The following is a 20,118-nucleotide window of genomic DNA, read 5'->3' as shown; positions in this document are numbered from 1 at the left end:
TCACCGTGATAGGTTTGATAAATTCACCTCTGAAATCTTGCTCTAATTTATCATAATTTTTCATATCCTGAAAAGGTCCATATAGCATGCACGATCGATTTTGTATTTCCACGCCTTCATTTTGCAAAGAAAGGAATCTGTGAAAATCTAACCCTAAATGTTTCAACCAGTCAAATCATGTTTGTGTTTATTCCTCAGAGATCCTAGAACGTAACCAGACTTCACTATATCATTAGGAGTGTAGTATATCCTATAGGACACCAAATTTGGTCAGAGAGCAAAGCCTTTTATGGCACGCCGATGATGCGGGCGGTCTAAACTTAACTAACTTTGTCAAAAAAGCACCAATCGGTGTCAAACAAAGCTAGCTTGATAGCTAATGAGCTGTGCTTTACGGGAGTAAAGGAAACCCTATATCTGTTGCAAAATGTTGCTGCTAACCTTGTGCGACAGCAAGCCTTTTCCTTTTGGACAAAAATTATAAGAATATGGATAGTTATGAAAATTGGGTGTTTTGCAAATGTTGAACTTATAATATGGCTACTAATACTGGAAAAGCTAAATCAAAGTCCAAGTATACAGATTTGACGATATTCTTGCAGAAAAATGTAACGTAAATGTCTCCTTCATGATTTGCCTAAATGTACCTGGGTGACTTCACACTAAATGTAATGTAGTTTGCTCATACTTCAAGTTATCTGCCTGAAACTTTGCACATACACGGATGCCATCTTGTGGACACCATCAGAATTACAACCAGAGTGATGGCTAGATTTGGGACCGTTCTGTTGCATTTCAAAGATTGTGGTAGAAAAATGATTTTTTTTAAATTTTCTTCTACCAGATCTATTGTGTGATATTCTCCTACATTCAATTTACATTTCCAAAAACTTCAATGTTTCCTTTCAAATGGTACCAAGAATATCCTTGCTTCAGGGCCTGAGCTACAGGCAGTTAATTTGGGTATGTCATTTTAGGCAAAAATTGGGAAAAAAAAGGGGACTATCCTTATTAAGGCTTAGGTGCAGTATATTTGGTTGGACAGATGTCAAGTTGCATTTTTGAGAATGAAGACACTTGTGTTCTGCCCCAGTGCTTGTTGCCACTGGTTTGAATGATCTGTTCATACTCAAAAGTACTACTCACTACCTACTCATTCAAGGATTTTTATTTTTACCATTTTCAACATTGTAGAATAATAGTAAAGACCAACTATATGAAATAACACATATGGAATCATGTAGTGACCAAAAAAGTGTTAAACAAATTAGCTTTGCGCACACTTGCGAAGTGTGCAAAGCTGTCAAGGCAAAGGGTGGCTACTTTGAAGAATGTAAAATATATTTTGCTTTAACACTTTTGGTTACCACATGATTCCCTATCTGTTATTTCATGGTTTTGATTTCTCCGCTATTATACAATGTAGAAAATAGTACAAATAAAGAAACCCTTGAATGAGTAGGTGTCAACTTTGGACTGGTACTGTATATTAGCCTTATAGTGGTCCTGCTAAACACCCAATCAAGACAAATCGGACAGTCTAGGATAGGCAATCACTATAAATATTTTAGTTCATCTATTTTATTGCAGTTCTTAGAGGTGGGTGACCACGTGTCGAATGTCTAGCTTCCTTGAAGCGCCCAGTCAACCACATGACGGAGCTATATGTAGCGTCAGAGTGGAAAAGAAACAGGTACATTCCAAGTCCCTCGCTTATTGTCTGCGCGAGTCGGTTCGGCATAATACCTCACATAGATACGTGTATTACTCTAGAGGTTTTATTTAGTCGAATTCCGACTAGGAGGTCGACAGAGAGACCGCTTGGTCGGTTGTGTTGCAGAATCAGACTTCAACTGGGTTTCTGGTCAGTATGTCATTTATTTACATTATTTTGGGCCTACGGGCCTACCTAGAGCCTCTGTGTCGTGTATATACAAGAACACATCGGTAGCGTTTCTAAAGGGGTGTCTTGGTTCTGCATAGTGCAATTTGTGCGTTAATTACCACGTTAATGTGCGGCCTATGCGTCTGTGGGCTCAATAGCATGCGGCACGAATGAACATGTGGATAAGTTAAGCTAACGGTGGTGATTTGAGTGGTTGAGAACAACAATGTAGTTAGCTAGTTGCAATGCTGATTGTTAGTCTTATTTTCGCCATCGTCGAGGTTGAGAAGAACGGAATCTCATCGACAACTTCGATAAAGCTAACGTTAGCTGGATGTCCCCTAAAAAATGACATAGCATCTTAGCATCTAAATGTTAGTCAATGTTTTCGAAACAATTATATTTCTTGAAATACCTGATGTTGACTAACTAATGGTTTTAGTTACATAAACTCCATGAATATTATTTAACGTCAGCTAGCCTAGTTAAGCCAAAGACACCAATAGCTAGTTAGCGCGCTAACGTCAGCTAAATAAAAACATGTTGAGAATATATCCGTATTGATGTTGCATCGTTCGCTAGTAGACACCATTAAAACATGCTAAGTTAGCTAGCAAGCTACCTAGTAGTTATTTTTAGTTGACGTTAGCTAGCTAACTTCCCAGCAAATGTGGGACAAACGTAATTTTCCTGGTCTCAATTAGTTAACGAACTCCCATTTCATCGGACAGCATTTGCATATACGCGTTATCTAACGTTACCCAATTAAAGTGAATTAGTTAACGTTAGCTGTCCAATTAGCTAACTTGGTTACAACCAAATTGTTTAAAATTAGTTAAGGTTAGCTAGTTAACCATCACTTTGGATGGGTCGTTACCACAACCAAAGTCATAAACCCTGTCTATTTCCACAAGTTCACTAATGAAAAATAGGGCTGGGAATTGCCAGGGATCTCATGATACGATATTCTCAGATTCTTAAGTGCTACTACGATTTAATTGAACATTTTATTTAACATTCATATTTACAATGACGGCCTACCAAAAGGCCTCATCCTGGGATGGGATTAAAAATAAAATATATAAAAAAAATATAAATATAGGATAAAACACATCACGAGACACTACATAAAGCGAGACCTAAAGTCAACAACATAGCAAGGCAGCAACACATGACGATATGGTAGCAGCACAAAACATGGTACAAACATTATTGGGCACAGACAACAGCACAAAGGGCAAGAAGGTAGAGACAATACATCACACAAAGCAGCCACGGAACTGTCCAGTAAGTGTCGATGATTGAGTCTTTGAATAAAGAGATGTGGGATAAAACTGTCCAGTTGAAGTGTTTGTTGCAGCTTGTTCCAGTCGCTAGCTGCAGCAAACTGAAGAGGAGCGACTCAGGAATGTGTGCTTTGGGGACCTTTTAACAGAATGTGACTGGCAGAACGGGTGTTGTATGTAGAGGATGAGGGCTGTAGTAGGTGTCTCAAATAGGGGTGAGTGAGGCCTCTGAGGGTTTCTAGAAATGAGCATCAACCGTGTGTCTGTCTTGCGATAGGTATAAAGAGATGACCAGCTTCCAGAGGAGTATAGAGTGCAGTGATTGTGTCCTATAAGGAGCATTGGTGGCAAATCTTATGGCTGAATGGTAAAGAACGTCTGTCTGCCTGAGAGCACCCTTACCTGCCAATCTATAAATTGTCTCTGTAATCTAGCGTCGGTAGGACGGTCATTTGAATCAGGGTTAGTTTGGCAGTTGGGGTGAAAGAGGAACAATTACGATAGAGGAAACCAAGTATAGATTTAACTTTAGCCTGCAGCTTTGATATGTGCTAAGAGAAGGACAGTGTACCATCTAGCAATACTCCCAAGTACTTGTATGAGGTGACTACCTCATGTTTTGATATGCCACACCTGTCAGGTGGATGGATTATTTTGGCAAAGAAGAAATGCTCTCTAACAAATTTGTGCACAACATTTGAGAGAAATACACTTCTTGTGCATAGAAAACATTTCTGGGATATTTTATTTCAGCTCATGAAACATTGGACCAATACTGTACAGGTTGCATTTTTATATTTTTGAACAGTATTTTTATGGCTATTTAATGTTCCAAACAGATTGCTCACCATATGCAGCAGAGGGTCAAGAGAGCCATGAGAATGAGTTCTGAACTGTCATGAAAACAAATTGGCTTCCTATTTAAAAGGATGGTGGACAAGCAATGAAGGAAAAATAGAGGTTTTTGGTACAGGAAACTTGTGCAATTTTTTTTTTTGTGATATTACAAAAATGAGACGAGAGAGAGAGAGATATATTTATATATATTTCATTCAAATAGTATCCCGATATACAGTGGGGCAAAAAAGTATTTAGTCAGCCACCAATTGTGCAAGTTCTCCCACTTAAAAAGATGAGAGGCCTGTAATTTTTATTATAGGTACACTTCAACTATGACAGACAAAATGAGAGAAAATCCAGAAAATCACATTGTAGGATTTATAATAATGAATTTATTTGCAAATTATGGTGGAAAATAAGTATTTGGTCAAAAACAAAAGTTTATCAATACTTTGTTATATACCTATATACCCTTTGTTGGCAATGACAGAGACTAAATACTTTTTTGCCCCACTGGACAGTATTTACTGTGAGTTTGTCAACCCGTTTGGGGGGGGGGGGACATAAAGTTGTTCCTGGGAGAAGTACAGGCAGGGTGCGCATTACCCTGTGCCTGGTTACCCTAAGAGTTAGGCCTACATTATATTCCTGTGTTTATGCAAGTTTTTTGGGACATACAGTTCATCAATATGCTGATTAGTTAAAATATTTACTTTTGGAATCTAGCTAATGATTAGCCCAATAGGGTAAATGTTGCCCCATGCTTCAGCCTAATTATTTATAGCCACCTTGCTGCATCATTTGGACTACATGTGATAATGTTTATTGCTAATAGCATACCTGATAGTATAAGCTATATGCATGGTCCTGTATATTAAGAATTTTACCCATCTTATTGTAGAAATCATGTTTCATTCATTTAGGTTGTGGAATGTCCTTTTAAAGTCACCAGAACTGAGCTTCTTAGTCTGGGAGGACCCTGGACCCCTTCTATTTGCCACAGAACCTCACTCTCCCATTTTTCTTTCGCAGGTGTTATTCCTTTGTAAATACTGTAAACTATGACCCCAGTGGGCGGAAACCGAGCCCGCGGCAGCTGGGAGCAGCAGACGCAGACAGGCCAGACGCAGACAGGCCAGACACAGCACAAGCAGAGGCCTCAGGTTGGTACCCGGCCCTCGACCCTGCTGCCCACACAGGATGTCATGCACTTAGTCATCTCACACACTGACCCAACAGCTAGTTTTCATGGTGAAACACATTGGAAGTGGTTCTGGATGATTTTTACATTGGTGTGTGTCCCACATGACACCTTATTTCCTAAAGTGCACTACTTTTGACCAGAGCCCTATGGCCAAAAGTAGGGCCAAGACAAAACCAGTATCGCGATACGCATTAGTATCATGGCAAGGAATCACAACACAAAGCAGATTGATCTTCTTAAGGAAAACAGCCCTAAAGTTTGAAACAAACATGTTGTCATCCAAACTATAGCACACAATATTTTACATACAGCAGGTTTTTAAAAGACCGAAGAGACTGGTCTGCTTCGTGTCTTCATTTTTGCCATGCAAAAAGCATTGCAATTACAGCCCTAGTCAAAATCAGTGCACCATTTTAAGGAATAGGGTGCCATTTTGGGGAGCACACACTGACCCAATAGCAGATGCTTTAGTTTTCATGGTGCAATGCCTTAGTTGGAAGTAGTACTCAGTGTTTTCCACAGGTATCTGGAGTAGCCAGCCAAATAAAAAAAGTAACCAGCCAGGCCTCCCCTGAGCAAAAACATTTTTTGCCGCCTGACCCATATTTTGGTGGCCTCTGGTACATTCTAATGCCTTGGTTCCAGCTGAAATACACAGCAAAATGATTGAGTACTTTATCAAATTTACCTCCCAGATTAAGAAATTTTGTGATATTTTATTTAACCTTTATTTAACTAGGCAAGTCAGTTAAAGAAAAACTAACAGGTCTGTGAGAGCCGGAATTCTTACTTGGTTGGTAGGTGATCAAATACTAATGTCATGCAATAAAATGCAAATTAATTACTTAAAGATCATACAATGTGATTTTCTGGATTTTTGTTTTAGATTCCGTCTCTCACAGTTGAAGTGTACCTATGATAAAAATTACAGACCTCTACATGCTTTGTAAGTAGGAAACACTGCCGATTTTGCATGTTATCAAATACTTGTTCTCCCCACTGTGTGTATACATACATACAGTGCCTTGTGAAAGTATTCGGCCCCCTTGAACTTTGCGACCTTTTGCCACATTTCAGGCTTCAAACATAAATTGGGCATGCAAAATTATTCTTTATGTTTGAAGCCTGAAATGTGGCAAAAGGTCGCAAAGTTCAAGGGGGCCGAATACTTTTGCAAGGCACTGTACATACATACATACATACATACATACATGAGGTTGACCGATTTTATGATTTTTCAACGCCGATACCGATTTATTTGATGATCAAAAAAAGCTGAAACCGATTAATCGGTAGTTCAGTTACCTTTGTTCCTGTACCCAAGAAATCAATGGTGGACATATTGAAGCAAGTGGTGACAGCAGACTGGAATAGGGAGAGATCGAACATGCCGTTAACACTCCAGCCAGCTGGTCTGCGCATGCTCTGACATGGAACCCAAACCATCTGTGCTCGTGCACCATTGTGCATAAATTAATTTTGTCCCCCCACACCAAACACGATCACGACACACCGGTTAAAATATCAAAACAAACTCTGAATCAATTATATTAATTTGGGAACAGGTCAAAATGCATTAAACATTTATGGCAATTTAGCTAGCTAGCTTGCACTTGCTAGCTAATTTGTCCTAATTAGCTAGCTTGCTGTTGCTAGCTAATTTGTCCTGGGATATAAACATTAAGTTATGTTACCTGAAATGCACAAGGTCCTCTACTCCACCAACTCTACTCTAATCCATACATAAAACGGTCAAACAAATTGTTTCTAGTCATCTCTCATTCTTCCAGACGTTTTCTTCTCGTGACTTTATATTGCGGTTGGAAACTTTCATAAATTCGGTGCATTTCCGCCACTGACCTCGTTCGTCTTCAGTCACCCAAGTGGGAATAACCAATGAGGAGATGGGAGAGGCAGGACTTGCAGCGCGATTTCTCTTTGTAGACCTTGCCGCTTGTCTTGTGTCTAAGCTGTTGAATTGCGACTCCACTTTGTCTCTACTGACTTTTTGCCTGTTTGTTTGCCTTACGGAGGGAACTACAAATATACTTTTCATATTTGACCATATACCCAGTCACCTTGCCATGGTTAAATGCGGTGGATCGCGCTTTCAGGTTTGCGTGAATGCTGCCATCTATCCACGGTTTCTGGTTTGGGTAGGTTTTAATAGTCCCAGTGGGAACAACATCCCCTATACACTTCCTGATGAACTCAGTCGCTGTGTCCGTGTATACAGCAAATGTTTTTCTGAGGCTACCTGGCACATGTCCCAGTCTGTGTGACCAAAACAATCTTGAAGCATGGATTCCGATTGGTCGGTCCAGTGTTGAATAGACCTTAGCGCTAGTGATGCACCGAAATGAGATTTTTTGGCCGATACCGCTATCTGATATTTTCCATGCCAAATAAAAACAATTCCGATATTAAAAATGTTGCGCCCTCTTAAGCATTCTAGCACAGTTAAATAGTTAACACACAAATGGAAGCAGCGGTCTAAGGCACTGCATCTCAATGCAAGAGGCATCACTACAGTCCCTGGTCGAATCCAGGCTGTATCACATCCGGCCGGGATTGGGAGTCCCATAGGGCGGCGTATAATTGGCCCAGCATCGTCCTGGTTTGGCCGGGGCAGGCCGCAATTGTAAATAAGAATTTGTTTTTAACTGACTTGCCTAGTTAAGGTTACTCACACACTACACTGACCCAAAAGTTATTTTGTTGGCATTTACGTATGTCCCCATTACCAGCAAAACGTAATCAAAACCTATTTTTTTCACTTACTTGCTGTGCTGTTTCGTTGTTCAGTCGTTTCATTCTCAACCAGGATTTCTATGGAAGGCCGTTGGGTCTTCGCGTGTCAAAAAATGTACTATTTTTAACACTATTTGACATGTCAAATAAGCTTGTTGACCAATCAGGACCTGAATATGATTGCGCGTCACAATTTAACGCGTTCATAAATTTACGTAGTTATTACACATTGATTACACTCACTCTTATTTCAGATGTCATAACGATTCATCGATACGTATGCTATGATGCTGGTAAAGTTGTCTCGTGCACCTAGAGTACTGGTCATAAATAAAGCTAGCCAGCTCATGGACGCAAACAATCTGTTTTCAGTTGCTATAGTTAACTAGCTAACTATATAGCTAGGTGTCATCTAAAATAATCCTAATTTATAAGACAGTTCTTATTTGATTAATGGTGGTCGGACCCATCTATGTTGTAGCTAGCCACAAAAAGGATTAGCCACAATAGTGGACTTTGAGGTTAGCCTTCAAAGTAAAATTATGGCATAATTCTACTATTTGAATTAATTTGCATCACTGTCAATTACATACTTGTATTTTGAAGGCAAACTGCAAATTCCGCTATTGTGCCTAATCCTTTTTGTGGCTAGCTTCACAACACACAACCCAGTCCGGTCGAGCCTCACTAGCCAGATGATGCTAGCTGGCTGCTTATACCGTTAGCTTTGGGCAACAGGGTGAAGTAGCTGACTAGCTATTTATTTTCATGAACTGAAGTTCAATTTCACTAGGCGAACAACAAGTGGCAACCTAGCTAATACTTACTCACAAGGATTCCTAAATTATTGCCAAGAATATTGAAAATGACTGCAGTGTCTACTGGTCATTGTTTTCAGGCTAGTTGTATTGGTGCTAGCTAGGTACCAAGCTAAAGCTAGCTACCCCAGAAGTTGCGGTCGAACAAATGATGCTGTATTACCAAAGCGGTATTGTAAACACATCGTTCGAGGCCGGTGTTTGCTGACTTTTTTGTACAGCTTTGACCGTGCTAATATATTTTTTGACACGCAAAGACCCAAACGGTGTTCCATAGTATGTATGTCGTGAAGCTAATTACCGTGATGCTATTACTGTGTAACTCTGGTAGGGCAACATCGGAAAAATAGCGCACTTGGTAGATTTATCCGGTGCTCGACCAGTCAGCGAAAGCCAACATCACCCACGACAGAGAGCGGTTGATTGTCAATGGCAATGAATTCCATTATCTTGGCTTTAATGGATTTCGCCTTTTGAGTTCTCGCTGACATTTTGTTACTCTTTCAAATGACTCCTTGACTTGTTGACTGCTTAATCCACACAGCACATATTGTGGGCTAGTTTAGGAATGCTGTGTTGCACAACATTTTATGTGGCATCATTACGTCATGTACCTTTGTTATATAGGTAAGCACGTCAGCTTTGACATCGGTTTTGCACATCGGGCGTTAAACTAGACATTGGCCGATAACGATGTTGGCATTTTTAGCTAATATCGTACGATTCTGATAAATTCACCGATATATTATGCATCCCTACTTAGCACGGGTACCTTGTGTTTCTGTCTATAGGAAGGGAGGAGCAGAATGGAGTTGTGATCTGATTTGCATAAGGGAAGATGGAGGGGAGGGCCTTGTAGCCAGCCATGCCAGGAGGGAGAGTAACAATGGTTGAGTTTTTGAAGCGTGAGTACTACAGGCAATGTGTTGACAGAACTTCGGTAGCGTTTTACTCAGATTTTATTTTTTAAAGTCCTCAGCTAGAATAAATGCTGCCTCAGGATATGTGGTTTCCAGTTTGCACAAAGTCCAGTGTAATTCCTTGAGGGCTATTGTGGTATTGGCTTGAGGGGGAATATACACGGCTGTGACTAACCAAAGATAATTCTCTTTGGAGGTAATACGGTCAGGCATTTCATTGTGAGGTATTCTAGGTCGGGTGAACAAAAGGACTTGATTTTTTGTACGTTATCACAATCACATCTGAGTAGTCAATCATGAAACACTGTTCTGCCTTTCTTCTTCCCGGAGAGTTCTTTATTCCTGTCTGTGCGGTGTACTGAGAACCCAGCTGGCCTTATGGACGGGGACAGTTCATCCGGAGAGAGCCATGATTTTGTGAAACATATGTTACAGTCCCTGATGTCTTTCTGGAAGGAGATCCGGGCCCTGAGCTCATCTACTTTATTGACCAGGGGCTGAACATTAGCGAGTAATATACTCGGAATCGGTGGATGGTGTGCACGCCTCCTGGATTCAGACTAGAAGTCCACTCCTTAAACCTTTTCTCCACCGGTGGCGTCTTGGAGCAGCCTCTGGGATAAGTTAAATTTCCTTGAGGGGTACGTACAAATGATCCAATTCATAAGTCATGTTTCTGGTCGGAATGCTGGTGAGTTAACGCCCCTCACACAAACGTTAATATAAGAAATAACAACAAGGCCTATACAGTGCATTCGGAAAGCTTTCAGACCCCTTTAATTTTTCCACTAAGTTACAACCTTATTTGAAAATGGATTTAAAAAAATAATTAAAAAAAATTCAACACAATATCCCATTATGACGACAACAGAAATTTTTGCTAATGTATTTGAAATAAAAAAATGAAATCACATATACATACAGTTGAAGTCAGAAGTGTACATACACCTTAGCCAAATACATTTTAAACTCTGTTTTTCACAATTCCTGACATGTAATCCTAGTAAAAATTCCCTGTCTTAGGTCAGTTAGGATCACCACTTTATTTTAAGAATGTGAAATGTCAGAATAATACTAGAGAAGGATTTTTCAGCTTTTATTTCTTTCACCACATTCCCAGCAGGTCAGAAGATTACATACACTCAATTAGTATTTGGCAGCATTGCCTTTAAATTGTTTAACTTGGGTCAAACATTTCGGGTAGCCTTCCACAGGTTTCCCATAATAAGTTGGGTGATTTTTGGCCCATTCCTGACACAGCTGGTGTAAATCAGTCAGGTTTCTAGGCCTCCTTCCTTGCACACGCTTCTTCAGTTTTGCCAACAAATTTTCTATTGGATTGTTGTCAGGGCTTTGTGATGGCCACTCCAATACCTTGACTTTGATGTCCTTAAGCCTTTTTGCCACAACTTTGGAAGTATGCTTGGGATCATTGTCCATTTGCGACCAAGCTTTAACTCCTGACTGATGTCTTGAGATGTTACTTAAATATATCCACATAATTATCCTTCCTCATGATGCCATCTATTTTGTGAAGTGCACCAGTCCCTCCTGCAGCAAAGCACCCCCACAACATGATGCTGCCACCCCAGTGCTTCACGGTTTGGATGGTGTTCTTCGGCTTGCAAGTCTCCCCTTTTTCCTCCAAACATAACGATGGTCATTATGGCCAAAGAGTTATTTTTTGTTTCATCAGACGAGATGCACGATCTTTGTCCCCATGTGCAGTTGCAAACCATAATCTGGCTTTTTTATGGCGGTTGTGGAGCAGTGGCTTCTTCCTTGCTGAAGCTGCCTTTTAGATTATGTCGATTGTTACGAATCCCTTTTGGCCCGACAGTCTAGGGGGGATGGTAATGAGACCCGTAACATAACTCATGCAAATTATAATAGTGACAAAGTAAAAGTGTGAACGAAATAACCACAACTGAAATCTACTGTCAAACTCAGGGTTTATTAATAAACACACGGTAATGGAGGGAGCAGGAAGAGGGGCTGAGCTGGACCCAAGGAAAGAAACAATAAGTATTCAAAAAACCCCTAAGCTAGACTAGCCTACTTTAACAGCTAACTAACTAACCAAAAATACAGTGGGTGGTCCGCCCAGTTCTAACTAGTGTAGTTAACAAAGTCTACCTACGGGTAGTGTATGCCCATGGGCGACTTGTCTTGGTTCCCCCTTTTCCCACCAGCAATCAAACACAAACACCATAACCAAAAACAATACTCACAGGTGATGACAAAGTGTTATGGAGGTGCTCAAACAAAAGAGAGGTTAATACACAGAGAGAGAGTGAAACACAGAGATCTACAAACATGGCATTTACAGAGAGATTGAGCTCTAGAGCAAACAACTGATGGGGTTTTTAAACCAAGGGAAAGGAACTGTGATAGGGTAGGAAACAGGAGGATGTGTGTCTTCTGATTGATGATTGGATTGGTGACTGATTGGGGAGTGATGATTTTCACCTGTGAGGGGAGGAGGAGAGAAAAGAACACAGGATACACACACACACACAGACATAGGGGCGGCAGGGTAGCCTAGTGGTTAGAGTGTTGGACTAGTAACCGGAAGGTTGCGAGTTCAAACCCCCGAGCTGACAAGGTACAAATCTGTCGTTCTGCCCCTGAACAGGCAGTTAACCCACCGTTCCCAGGCCGTCATTGAAAATAAGAATTTGTTCTTAACTGACTTGCCTGGTTAAATAAAGGTTAAATAAATAAAAAATAGGATATCTGTATCCGTAACATCGATATAGGTTTTTACTACTAGTTTTTTTTTTACTGTGGATACAGATACTTTTGTACCTGTTTCCTCCAGCATTTTCACAAAGTCCTTTGCTGCTGTTCTGGGAATATTTTGTACTTTTCGCGTCAAAGTATGTTCATCTCTGGGAGACAAAACGAGTTTATGATAAGCTCCTTCCTGAGCTTATGATGGATACGTGGTCCAATGTTGTTTATACTTGCATACTATTGTTTGTACAGGTGAACGTGGTGCCTTCAGGCGTTTGGAAATTGCTCCCAAGACTTGAACCAGACTTGTGGAGGTCTACAATTTTTTCTTGATGTCTTGGCTGATTTCTTTTGATTTTCAAATATAATTTTATTGGTCACATACACATGGCGAGTGTAGCGAAATGCTTGTGCTTCTAGTTCCGACCATGCAGTAATATCTAACAAGTAATGCAACAATTCCACAACAACTACCCTTTACACACAAGTGTTAAGGAATGAATAAGAATATGTACATATAAATATATGGATAAGCATATATAAAGTACAGTATATACACTAGTAGTATATACACTGCTAGTAGTATATAGTATACACTGCTCCACATATGAGATGAGTAATGTAGAGTATGTAAACAATATATGAAGTGGCGTTTGTTTAAAGTGACTAGTGATACCTTTATTACATCCCATTTTTAATTATTAAAGTGGCTAGAGATTTTGAGCCTGTATGTTGGCAGCAGCTACTCAATGTTAGTGATGGCTGTTTAACAGTCTGATGGCCTTGAGATAGAAGCTGTTTTTCAATCTCTCGGTACCAGCTTTGATGCACCTGTTCTGACCTCGCCTTCTGGATGATAGCGGGGTGAACAGGCAGTGGCTCGGGTGGTTGTTGTCTTTGATGATAATTTTGGCCTTCCTGTGACATCGGGTGTTGTAGGTGTCCTGGAGGGCAGGTAGAGGAACTTAAAACTTTCCACCTTCTACACTACTGTCCCGTCGATATGGATAGCGGGGTGCTCCCTCTGCTGTTTCCTGAAGTCCACGAGCATCTCCTTTTGTTGACCTTGAGTGTGAGGTGGGCCCTAACCTCCTCCCTGTAGGCCATCGTGTCGTTGTTGGTAATCAAGCCCACTACTGTTGTCATCTGAACTTGATGATTGAGTTGGAGGTGTGCATGGCCACGCAGTCATGGGTGATCAGGGTGTACAGGAGAGGACTGAGAACCCACCCTTGTGGGGTCCCAGTGTTGAGCATCAGCGGGGGGGGGGGTGTTTCCTACCCTCACCACCTGGGGGCGTCCCATCAAGTCCAGGACCCAGATGCACAGGGCAAGTTTGGAGGGTACTATGTTGTTAAATGCTGTCCTGTAGTCAATTAACAGCATTCTTACATGGGTATTTCTCTTGTCCAGATGCTTTAGGGCAGTGTGATTGCGTCATCTCTGGACCTATTGGGGCGGTAAGCAAATTGGAGTGGGTGAAGGCGATATGGGTGTCGGGTAGGGTGAAGGCGATATGATCCTTGACTAATCTCTCAAAGCACTTCATGATGACGGTAGTTTCCCATGATGTCAAGCACAGAGGCACTGCGTATGAAGGTAGGCCTTGAAATACATCCACATGTACACCTCCAATTGACTCAAATCATGGCTAGGCTATCAGAAGCTTCTTTAAGCCATTACATTTTCTGGAACTTTCCAAGCTTTTTAAAGGCACAGCCAACTTATTGTATGTAAACTTCTGACCCACTGGAATTGTGATACAGTGAATACAGTGAATAAGTGAAATAATCTGTCTGTAAACAATTGTTGGAAAAATGATGTGTCATGCACAAATTAGATGTCCTAACCGCCTAAACTATAGTTTAACAAGAAATTTGTGGAGTGGTTGAAACACTTAGATTGGAGTCATTAAAACTTGTTTATGTAAACTTCTGACTTCAACTAAGTATTCAGACCCTTTATTCAGTACTTTGTTGAAGCACCTTTCGCAGCGATTACATTGTCGAGTCTTCTTGGGTATGATGCTACAGGAGTGAGAGTCCTTTTAGGTTCATTTTGGCGTACTCCAAGAGGGCTATCCTGTGCCTTTTACTGAGTAGTGACTTCCGTTTGGCCACTCTTCCATGAAGGCTTGATTTGGTGGAGTTCTGCAGAGATGGTTGTCTTCCTGGAAGGTACTCCTATATCCACAGAGGAACTCTAGAGCTCTGTCAGTGACCATTCGGTTCTTGGTCACCTCCCTGACCTTGTATACACAGGTGTGTGCCTTTCCAAATTATGTCCAGTCAATTGAATTTACCAGAGTTGGACATGAATCAAGTTGTGGAAATATCTCAAAGATGATCAATGGAAACACAATGCACCTGATCTCAATTTCAAGTCTCATAGCAAAGGGTCTGAGTACTTATGTACAGGTATTTCTGTTTTTATTTTGAATAAATGTGCAAAAAAAATAACCTGTTTCTGCTCTGTCATTATGAGGGAATTGTGTGTAGATTGTGAAAAAACATTTATTTGGAATAAGACTGTTAATTAAATAAAGTTGCGAAAGTCAAGAGGTCTGAATACTTTGCGAATGCACTGTATATGAGTAAAATGGTAGTACAAAAGACCCCTGAAATTCTCTCACGAACGATGAAGCATTTTTCTCTCCTCACTCCGTGTAATGAAATTGAACTACAACCAACCCCAGTGCACAAATAACACTGCACACAGGTACCGTGATGCGGGGCAGACTGTCAAACCAGCAGTGTTTTTCTGTCATCACTCGCTTGATGACTTACAGGGCGACACCTGTCCTATCAATAGATAGCTAGGAGATGCATATCGTTCCTTCTAGTGGAGAAGGCTCGGACAACTTTTATTTCTGACTAGAGAATTGAAAAATGACCTATATTAATTTAAGTGGAAAACACTGAGTTCTGTATGATTTTATGTTGTCAGGATCACCCACCTGTGCATTTTTTTTCACTTGGGGCTCTATCCAATCTGTATTGCTGAAGCGTTAGATTGCGCAATAGAAATGTAAAGGTAATTTCCGATTGAGCAGTCATGCAGCATTTGCCGGATTGACTAGACCCTTTAATTGTTTGTTTAATAGTGATGGAAAAGCTACACGTAGTACCGCACCAATTCTTAATGGGTGGATAAACGATTGTCATTGAGATGACATAAGAGACCCCTTTAAACAACTTTGTGGTGACTTAGAAGTTGATGTTCCACCCTTTCTCCACACAGGCCACTGCTGAGCAGATCCGACTCGCGCAGATGATTTCGGACCACAATGATGCTGACTTTGAAGAGAAAGTCAAGCAGGTGAGAACTTAGCCTTCCCTTCATCACATGTAGCATCCCACTGCACTTTTAGACCCTTTTTGCTGCCTGAAGGGAGGTCCGTTACATTGGTGTACATTCAAAGAGATCTATTATTGTTCCAGGGTTTCCCTTCAAGATATTTTGGCGCCAGCCAATGTGTCCGGGAAATTGTTAATTTACTAAGCATTTGAGAAATGTACCGGACCCCTTCATTACTGATCTCTGTGTATATACTGTATTCTATGCAATCTACTGCATCTTGCCTATGCTGCACGGCCATCGCTCATCCATATATTTATATGTGCATATTCTTATTCATCCCTTCACGTTTGTGTGTATCAGGTAGTCGTGAATTTGTTCGATTACGTGTTAGATATTACTGCACTGTTGGAACTAGAGACGCAAGCATTTCGCTACACTTGCATTAACATCTGCTAACCATGTGTATGTGACCAATAAAATGTGATTTGATTTGGTGCACAGCCCATTAATGAGTCCGCCCACTGTGCTTAGTATGACGGAAATCACATTTAGATTATGGTAATGCATCTTAACAGAACATGCAACTCATGTAATGAAGCAGCCAATAAAACATCACTTTCAAACATTTGCCAAATTTCAATTTGCGGGGGAGAACAGCTCACCTGGGAAAACACCATTCGAAACAGCGCATCTGATAGCGTTCCATATGTGACCGAAGAAAATCGCTGTTAGAAACCTAGATAGAGGGGGAATCTAAGATGCAACAACTAGGATGGGTTGCTAATACGACTAGGCTTGTGTCTTTGGCTTTTAGACAATACATTTTTTTTTATAAGAACCAATAGAACAGGAGAGAAATGGCATAGCTATGAGTCCAATAGGGAAGTAAATGGAAGTACTGTTGCCAAAATTATGTAATTACTCCAGTCTATACAGAAATAATCATTAAAAATACTTCACCAGAAAGCATGTCTTAGCCACAGAGGAATCGACGATCATTAGCTTCTATAAAAAAAATAGCTGTGGATTGTTTGAAATCACTAGCCGTAGGTCTATGCCTGTTTGGCAAGCCCACACTTTAAGCAGCGCACGTGGCAATAGGCCTGGCTGGTTGAGTTGCGACTGTCAGTGAAAAGCATCTAAACTGTGTGTTGATAATGTCTTGAGTATAATTTAAAATGTTAAGACAAGAAGGGGAGTGGTGTGGCAGAATGGTTCTTATTTACAATGATGTCCTAACCCGGACAACACTGGTCCAATTGTGCGCCATCCTATGGGACTCCCAATCACGGCCAGTTGTGATACAGCCTGGAATTGTTTAAATTGTTTCATTGTGTGAATTGTTAGCCCTTTGTTTTGTTTTTGTCAATTCTCCATTTACATATTTCACCAGTAGTAAATATGTTGTTAATCCCCATAATTTGGTTACATAACATTTGTGTAATGCATGTTAATTAGCCAATTACAGTTATCATTCTGAGTGGAAATGTTCTTTGCAGAGTTCACAACCTACTGCACATGCGATAAACCAGTTTGGGTTTATTTCATAACCATTATCTACGAGATTTGTCAATTATTTCATTGTCTTTTGTTTTGAGTGTGCCATGTGAGCAATGTGCAAGTGTCTGTTTTTTCTCTGTCCTGATAATGTTGAGAGAGTGCGTGCAGCTGAACACGCATAGAAGTACCTGACCTGCTGTGCGGAAATGTAGGAAGGCGTTTTTTTTTTCTCCATCCATTGCGAATTATATAGAAACTATAGTTCCTCACAGTAAGTTTTTAGAAAAATCTTTACAACAATCTCCCCCTCGATAATCACCCATCCTCGGTGTGAAAGGGCAATGGAAGTTGTAGGCCTACTGCTGTGTTTCCATTCACTCATATCTTTAGCCGCCAATGGATCACAATGTCTCAATGTGTCTATATGGCTGGTGATCTCGCATAAGTTGACTTTTAGATTTGTATCATTTCGATTCAGATTTTTATGATTAACCACGTGGCAATGATTTTGAGAAAATAAACGTTATTATTGAAATGAAACTGTTCCACGAAAATGTGCATATGAAAATCATAACTGGCACACTGAACTGTAGAAATGGTAGGAAACTCACACGCACCTATGACGTCTTTTTTATAAAATAATTGCCTCCACATTTCCATGGTTGGAGTTTGCCTATTGGCTACTTTGATGCCAGGTAAGACATGCCTCATAATATGAAATAAAAATTCAGGTTTCAAACAATTAAGTATGTCTCCAACTCACATTGTAAAGTGGTGGGTAATGTGCTGATAGCCTGTTGCTTGCACTTGAATTGTGAATGGGAGGTGCTCTTCAATTACCCGTTGAGAAATAAAAATAGTAATGCTTTAATCATGCACCAAAACTGTTTTTAACACGCAATTGTATTTAGAATTGTTGCGCATTTTACTCTAGCAGCAACCAGCTGAAGAGCTGCAAAATAAATCCTTCTCAAAATAGGCTCTATGCTTTTCGCTTGCGATAGTTGTTGAATAAATAAGATGCATGGACTAATTAAAATACAGGACAATTTTTAATTACACTAAATTATGCAAATGATCCTATAGACCTATAAGCATGACGGTCAAATGTATTTCCTTCAACTGGTATTTCTATCAATGAAAAAAGCATTGTGATTTTTTTTCTCGTGGCCATTTTGGCCTGCAACTGTTTTATTTATCGACTTTGCATATATTTTATTGGCCAAAAGCCGCCAATTGCCAACTAACGGAAACCCTGTAGTAGAGGTCGACCGATTTTATGATTTTTCAACGCCGATACCGATTATTGGAGGACCAAAAAAGCTGATACCGATTAATCGGCCAATTTTCTTTTATAAAAAAATATATTTATTTGTAATAATAACAAATACAACAATACTGAATGAACACTTAATATAATAGATCAATAAAAATCAATTTAGCCTCATAAATAATGACATTTGGTTTAAATATTGCAAAAACAAAGTGTTGGAAGTAAAAGTGCAATATGTGCCATGTAAAAAAGCCTCTCCTCCCCCCTACCTGGGCTCGAACCAGGAACACATCGACAACAGCCACACTCGAAGCAGCGTTACCCATCGCTCCACTGGCAGAGCAAGGGGAATAACTACTCCAAGTCTCAGAGCGAGTGATGTTTGAAACGCTATTAGCGCACACCCAGCTAACTAGCTAGCCATTTCACATCGGTCACACCAGCCATTAGGCTGATAGGCTTGAAGTCATAAACAGCGCTGTGCTTGCGAAGAGCTGCTGGCAAAACGCATGAAAGTGCTGTTTGAATGAATACTTACGAGCCTGCTGCTGCCTACCATTGCTCAGTCAGACTGCTCTATCAAATCATAGACTTAATTATAACATAATAACACACAGAAATACGAGCCTTTGGTCATTAATATGGTCGAATCCGGAAACTATCATTTCGAAAACAAAACGTTTATTATTTCAGTGAAATGCCTGATTCACATTATAGTGCCAAACTAACCGTTCGGTATTTTATCTAACGGGTGGCATCCCTAAGTCTAAATATTCTTGTTACATTGCTCAACCTTCAATGTTATGTCATAATTACGTAAAATTCTGGCAAATTAGTTCACAATGAGCCAGGCTGCCCAAACACGCATGACTCTGCGTACAATGAACGCAAGAGAAATTACACAATTTTACCTGGTTAATATTGCTTGCTAACCTGGATTTATTTTAGCTAAATATGAAGGTTTAAAAACATATACTTCTGTGTATTGGTTTTAAGAAAGGCATTGGTGTTTATGGTTGGGTACAGTCATCTAATGATTGTGCTTTTTTCGCAAATGCGCTTTTGTTAAATCATCCCCCAGCGTTGCATCGATTATATGCAACGCAGGACACGCTAGATAAACGAGTATCATCAACCACGTGTAGTTATAACTAGTGATTATGATTGATTGTTTTTTATAAGATAAGTTTAATGCTAGCTAGCAACTTACCTTGGCTTCTACTGCGTTCGCGTAACAGGCAGGCTCCTCGTGGAGTGCAATGAGAGGCAGGTGGTTAGAGCGTTGGACTAGTTAACTGTAAGATTGCAAGATTGCATCCCCTGAGCTGACAAGGTGAAAATCTGTCGTTCTGCCCCTGACTTGCCTAGTTAAATAAAGGTATAAAAAAAATATATTTAAAAAAAATCGGCGCCCAAAAATACCTATTTCCAATTGTTATGAAAACTTGATATCGGCCCTAATTAATCGGCCATACCGATTAATCGGTACTTGCAGCGACCTGACTTGCAGCATCAAACCACCATTTAGGATATTTTTCTCTGGTCTGCAAACTAGAGCTGAGCTTTACTTCACTTCCTGAAGTATAAATTAATCAGATGCGTTCC

The 20,118-nt window shown here is 40.2% G+C and overlaps 1 protein-coding gene across 19 annotated transcripts in view; it reads left to right on the top strand.

Annotated features, from left to right (window-relative positions):
• Window positions 1-1,431: 1,431 nt before the first annotated feature.
• The window catches only part of ubap2l (ubiquitin associated protein 2-like), an 87,291-nt gene continuing 68,604 nt past the window's right edge, over window positions 1,432-20,118 (top strand). For 16 of the 19 annotated variants that reach the window (XM_090208355.1, XM_021571575.3, XM_090208350.1 and 13 more), the window contains exons 1-3: window positions 1,432-1,864; window positions 5,044-5,174; window positions 15,681-15,758. In XM_090208355.1, the coding sequence (XP_090064481.1) occupies window positions 5,073-5,174; window positions 15,681-15,758 (180 nt within the window). In that variant the 5' untranslated portion in view covers window positions 1,432-1,864; window positions 5,044-5,072. Of the gene's footprint in view, window positions 1,865-5,043; window positions 5,175-9,575; window positions 9,690-15,680; window positions 15,759-20,118 lie in introns of all 19 variants that reach the window. The other 3 variants (XM_090208358.1, XM_090208357.1, XM_090208356.1) reach the window with 2 other exon arrangements.

Source organism: Oncorhynchus mykiss, chromosome 18 (assembly GCF_057628025.1).
Source record: "Oncorhynchus mykiss isolate SJ-2025 chromosome 18, ASM5762802v1, whole genome shotgun sequence".
Classification (NCBI taxonomy): Eukaryota; Metazoa; Chordata; class Actinopteri; order Salmoniformes; family Salmonidae; genus Oncorhynchus; species Oncorhynchus mykiss.
The sequence above is the reverse complement of the archived record's forward strand: the minus strand, read 5'-3'. Positions and strand labels throughout refer to the sequence as shown.